The sequence below is a fragment of the Cervus canadensis genome, chromosome 9, assembly GCF_019320065.1.
Source record: "Cervus canadensis isolate Bull #8, Minnesota chromosome 9, ASM1932006v1, whole genome shotgun sequence".
NCBI classification, from domain to species: domain Eukaryota; kingdom Metazoa; phylum Chordata; class Mammalia; order Artiodactyla; family Cervidae; genus Cervus; species Cervus canadensis.
Window position 1 is genome coordinate 17,554,807 of NC_057394.1, and position 6,000 is coordinate 17,560,806.

The 6,000-nt window shown below is 38.0% G+C and overlaps 2 protein-coding genes across 2 annotated transcripts in view; one reads left to right on the plus strand and one right to left on the minus strand.

The window, feature by feature from the left end:
- The window catches only part of LOC122447240 (ATP-binding cassette sub-family C member 4-like), a 914,448-nt gene that overhangs the window by 683,868 nt on the left and 224,580 nt on the right, over positions 1-6,000 (minus strand). The window lies entirely within an intron of this gene.
- LOC122447592 (ATP-binding cassette sub-family C member 4-like) overlaps positions 1-6,000 on the plus strand; it is a 160,581-nt gene that overhangs the window by 121,117 nt on the left and 33,464 nt on the right. Inside the window, exon 27 of the mRNA XM_043478289.1 lies at positions 4,615-4,704. Coding sequence (XP_043334224.1) covers positions 4,615-4,704 — 90 coding nt within the window. The remainder of the gene's footprint in view (positions 1-4,614; positions 4,705-6,000) is intronic.

A 6,000-nucleotide genomic window follows, 5' to 3' on the forward strand; every position in this document is an offset into this window, starting at 1 on the left:
TTTCAAAGGTATCCCTTTCAGGAAAAATGGAAATGATTTTCTAGCACATTCGGTTCTCATATTTAACGATTTCTTCTGGCTATTAGTTTTATGACTTATGGTTCCAGTAGAAAATAAATGGGCTTAAATTCCCAAGTTTTATGTTTTGATGGTACTCATCTCTGAAATGGCCATGTGACATTTGTTAGTAGAAATAAAGGGCATTACTGTAAAGTCCTTTCATATCCTTGGATGCAAAGCTTTAGAAACATGCCCTGCATTCTTTTTAATGCTTCTTAACAGGAAAAAGTTGTATGCTTGTGTACATAAAATAATTCTGTAAATAAATAACATTAAATGATTCTTGGCTCTGCCAATAATGTTTGGAAGCACATCTGAGCAAATGCCTAAACATGCCTTGACATCAGCATGTTTTGGTTCTGTTCTGTTGGTTTCCATCCTTCCTTTGAGCATGTTCTAGGTACACACTCCAGAAAGCGTGTTTACAGAATAGTGCTAAGCTTTGTATCCATGTAGATTCCACTTTATATGCCTTTGTCTCCAAGGTGCAGTGTTGGTTCATTAAAGAGAAAGAATCTGGAGAAAACTTGCAATGTGTAAAAAAGATTCCCAGGAAGCCATTCAGGAGGCAGACAGGCTAGAATATTCAAGAGTGTAGACTAAGTGTCAGTGTGACCCACAGTTTATTCCTGCTCTGCCTCGTCGACCGTGGGGCCTCGATGATGTCACTTGGCTGCCAAGCTTCAACATCCTCATCCTTAAACCCAGTCTGGAAATCACTGACCCACAGATTTGTGGTGAATATGTAACTTAGTGAGATAATGTTTGTGCCCATGTCTCATTGTTATGAATGTTCAGTCATCAGGAACTGTTACTAGTCTTAAGAATCAGGGCACTGGCCTTTTGGGTATTATTTCTACTTAAGTAAAAAGAGTAACACCTTCTGAAATGACTTTACTCTTTAATTTCTGTTTATGTGTTCATGGTCTTTGGTGATTTTCTTTACATTTATCTTTTAATAATAAAAACTAAATTGTTTACATAAATATGAATAGTAAAGCAAAGAAACAGAAAATAAAAACAAACAAAAAAAACCACAATAGAAATTTTGGGGAAAAGCACAACAGAGAAATGTATCTAATATTTTCTACCAAGAGCAAGAAATCAGACTAAAATTTTTTGTATTTTTACTTCTGGCTTTCCTCCCACCAACTTCTTTCCTGACCATCACATTATGCACACTCTTACTTTCCAATCCACCACCAAGACCTCCAGCCTTTTTCTCAGCCTTCCCCGCACTCTTGACTATTTTCTTTCTCTCTTTGAGAACAGGGCCTATATCTCTCATTTCTGTTCCTCTAGTGCTTGTTACAGTCCCTGACAAGTTACATGAGTATTAATAATAATTCCTAATGTTTATGGAATCATTAACACATTTTAGTTTCTTATTCCACTATTTCCTGCTTAATCCTCACAAATTGTTGTTATCCTTATCTGACAGATTTAAAAACTGAGTCACTGGGAGATTATCCTATTGTAAAGCAAAGAGTTTCAGTTTTATCTCCAAAGACTCCCATCACAGCAGAGTAAAATCCAAAGTACCAGTCATATGACAGAGACCTACACTCTCCAGTTTCCACCTTGTCCACTTCTCAGTCATGTTCGACTCTTTGTGACCCCATGGACTGCAGCACCCCAGGATTCCCTGTCCATCACCAACTCCTGGAGCTTGTTCAAACTCATGTCCATCGAGTCGGTGATGCCATCCAACCACCCCCTTCTCCTCCTGCCTTCAATCTTTCCCAGCATCAGGGTCTTTTCCAGTGAATCAGTTCTTCACATCAGATAGCCAAAGTATTGAAGCTTCAGCTTCAGCATCAGTCCTTCCAGTGAATATGCAGGGTTGATTTCCTTTAGGATTGACTGGTTTGACCTCTTTGTAGTCCAAGGGACTCTCAAGAATCTTCTCCAACACCACAGTTCAAAAACATCAATTTTAAGCTGTGTTGTACTCATCTGATATTTTCCCCATTTTTCCTACCATCCCACTTGAAAGGACTCCCCAAACCATAGGAAGAGTGAATAAGGATAAAGCAAAGCCAGAAGATACTACTCCTATTGCTCTGTTCCTCATTTGGAAATATCAGTTTAGAAATGGGTTTATGCACTTGTATGTCATGGGCTGATATGTGTCAGGAGAAGGTACTCAAAATCTTATCCCTCCCCAACCAAGAGCCCTTTGTCTTTACAGCGTCTTACTAGCTGCAGAGGTGGAGAACATCTGTTAATTTGGTTACTTGAATTTACTTGTCTAAGTGCAAAAACTTACATTCCTCTTCCCCCCAAATGAGTAGGAAGCAGAGAGGCTTGTGTCTCCATACCCCAGTGTAGGGAAATTCAGAAGCTGAGAGCAGACTCTGCAGAGGGGGAGCCCAGCGCTGTTTCTTTGAGTTGCCTCTCTTAGGTGAGCCATATCCACACCATCTTCCCTGGATCCCTGTCCCTGTGATCCTGGAAGCAGCAGGGAACTTCTGTTATGGTCTATCTTCCTCCCAGGCTCATCCCCGTCACTGCTGACCCCCCATGAACAGGTCAGAACTGGGGGAGATATGATGGTAACAAGGACCTGGGTAGGAACAGAGACAGGGGAGTGGGGACATAGACCATCAGTCCTGGGGGGAACTTTCAGAGACGAACACTGTGTTCTTAAGAAGGTATTCCTCAACTTCTGTTCAAAATTTCAGGAATAAGCTAAAATGAAAGTTCTTCTTTAAAAATTTCCTTAAACACAACAGGTAGCTGAAATATTTGTGTTATTTGTGCTCAGGATCTGAAGTAGTTAAATATGTCCCCCAGAAAGAACAGAGATTGAGATTATATGCAGGGAGTAGCCTGCTTACTTGAAAGGACCTGGAAAATGGAGGGGAGATGGAGAAGGGAAGGAGGAAGAATATTGGGGACCAGCCTCCCCTCACCTGGCAACCTCACTTGTGTAAACCTCATGGAGACAGCTGAAGGATGAGAAATCACCTGCAAATGGGAACCTTAGGGTTGATAATTACAAACAGTAACAAGTTTTTATAAAAATCTGAAATAGAATGATGGTTATTCCCCTGACAATGAACGCTTACCACTGTTTAGATAGTTCCTTAGTCTTTGATCCTGAATTCAAGAGTTTTAAGGGAAACCTTAAATTTGGGTCTCGAGATTTTTTAGTTCAGTTCAGTACTCATTCTGAAATATTGTATGACTAGTGATTTTCAGTGCTTTGGAAGCATATTGGCCACTTAATCAACTTTGTGTGAATAAATCTCCCTTTATAATGTCTTTTTATTTATGGATTTGCTCCGGGATACCTCTCTTTTTTTTTGGTGGCACACCCTGAGTTTTTTGTATTCATTTCTCTCTCACCAAACTTAAAACTGAGACCATAATTAAGGAAGGTTTGGAAGGCTTCCTGGATATCATTCCTCTTCATGACTAGGCAAAAGAAATGTCTGTCTTCTTCGGTTCCTCTCAGGTTTTTGTGAATTGAGGAGGAAAGTCCAGCCCCAAGGCCAGGAGGGATTTGAACTTGGTGATTCTAAGCAGTTCTGGGCACTTGTGGAAGAGTCAGGTCTCCTCTTGTTCCACACGTGTGCCTCCCCTTTTTCTGCCCCCTTCACTGAAATGAGCCTGTTGGGCTCTTCACTGCTGTCCATATTCTTATGACCTGGCTTACTAGAACTTTCCAGAAGAAAATGTAAATGGCCTACATGAGCTTATGTCAATATTCTCTCTTGAAGCCAAGAGGAGGCTTATATTTCCAGAGTAATTTACTTGTGGCTCCTCCTGAAGCAGATGAATAGGAAGAACTATTTAAAGTAAAGTATCATGACACAGGTCACAGTGGGTTTCAGGTCCTCTGGCCTTGCAGATAGTAACAAGGTTCTGTGAGGCAGGTCATCCTGACACACAGGTGAGGGAATGTGGGACGACCTGATGCAGAATCAGAGATCTCTCCAGGGACAGAGGTGCTGCAGACCCCAGGAGCTGACGTTCCCCTTGCACATGTGGGGATGTTCATTTCACACGTGTGGAGAGATTCCAGATCCTAGAAGACAGTCTGACCAATGGAGAAAATAGCCTAGTTTATTCTTCAGTGCTAATGTGTAAATATTTAATGGTTTGCTTTGAGGCACAGACCTCTACTAATCATGCTGTTTGTATTTCCCAGTCACTCCAGGACTGACAGTTAATTTACGTAGATCTTGATGTTAAGTTTCTCATGTAATTATTTCCTCAGTTTGTGTATGTGTTTAAGCAGATATTTATTACCAGGATTTTTTTTTTAATTCAAATCTTCCTTTGTCTTCAGTTTTTTCCTTAAGATGAAAAAACTTCCTCAACACTTTCTTCTGTTAGTGTTCAATAATCCAGAAGATATTTTTTAGTACACTTTGTATGATGGAAAATTATTTTAGAGATACTATTTTGTAAACATACATTTGCAGCTTTATTATAAATAATTAATTCATTTAGATGTTTTTGTATTTTAATTCTGATATTCTGTACACATTGGAATAAAATGAAAATAGTTTAAAGTAATAACATTGACTATTTTGGAATATTTAGGAACCTGTCTTATTCACTGGAACAATGAGGAAAAATCTGGATCCCTTTAATGAGCATACAGACAATGAACTGTGGAACGCCTTAGAAGAGGTAATTTATTAATAGTAACTATGATTAACTTGTTAGCATCAGTATCTGTGTGTTTACATTTAGAGCATTGCAGATAATTAAGGGGAGCGTATAAGTTTCACTGACTTCGTTTACCTCCTAGGAAAACACTGATGACATGGGCACACTTAAAAATGTGTATATTGATGATGATGAAAATCAACAATATAATGAGACATGTTTTCATTTTAGCTATGTCCCTAGAACCCTGAACAAATAGATACCTTATCTTGTCCTTAACAGAGTACTCAATTAGATGTTAAAACTGTGGGATCAAAAAAAAAAAAAAAAAAAAAAAACTGTGGGATCAAATTCTATTAGTGACCTAGTGAATTAATGATTCCATTATACTTCAATATTTCATTTTTTTCCTCTGGTCTAGGAAAATTCTACTTAAGTTGGAGAAAATAGTTTCCTTATTAACTAAGAAGATGTAAACAAGATCATACTAATTAAAATGTTAGACATTGCATAGGAAATTTAAAGTAATTATATGTCAGAATTTGATGATTATTTATGGCAATCATGTTCAGTTTTAATGCTGTGTCATTAATGCAAGGGTAAACACCCTGGAACATCTGCTTAGCTTTTATATGAGTAGGTTCATTTCTAGAGAATTTTCTGTTATTTGTGTCATGTCTTCCCTTGCCCCACTTCATTGAATTTCCTCACCCTTGCATGAAAAAAAAAAAAGTTGACTATTAAGTTGCTGTCAGTTTGTATTTTAATACAAATTATTTTGTATATTTACACTTGTTTTACAAATCAATTTTACTGATGGAAGAAACCCTAGACTTCTAAGCAATACACAGACTTCTAATTGCTCCTAGAACCTGACACAGTCTTTTGCTTTTAAAAAGTAAGAATGAGTATTCCTATACATTAACAATGAAAGATCAGAAAGATAAATTGAGAAAACAATCTCATTTACCTTTGCAACAAAAAGAATAAAATACCTAGAAATAAACCTACCTAAGGAGGCAGAAGGCCTGTACTCAAAACTATAAGATACTGACAAAAGAAACCAGAATTACTGGCTGGAAATGGTCATACCTCCAAATCTGCCTGCTCACAGTCAAGGTTCATCAAACATTTAGTAGTTATTTAGGTAGAATGTTTTCTACCTAATGTGGAACTTTCTAGTTCCTAATGTGGAAGTAATTCTGGTTTCTGAAGGATGTCACGACTGAGTCTTTATAAGCACACCCTCCCTTTCAGCAGCATGTGGATTTTGTTTTCTTAAATTAGGTTGATTGCTTCATCTTCTCCTGCCTGAAA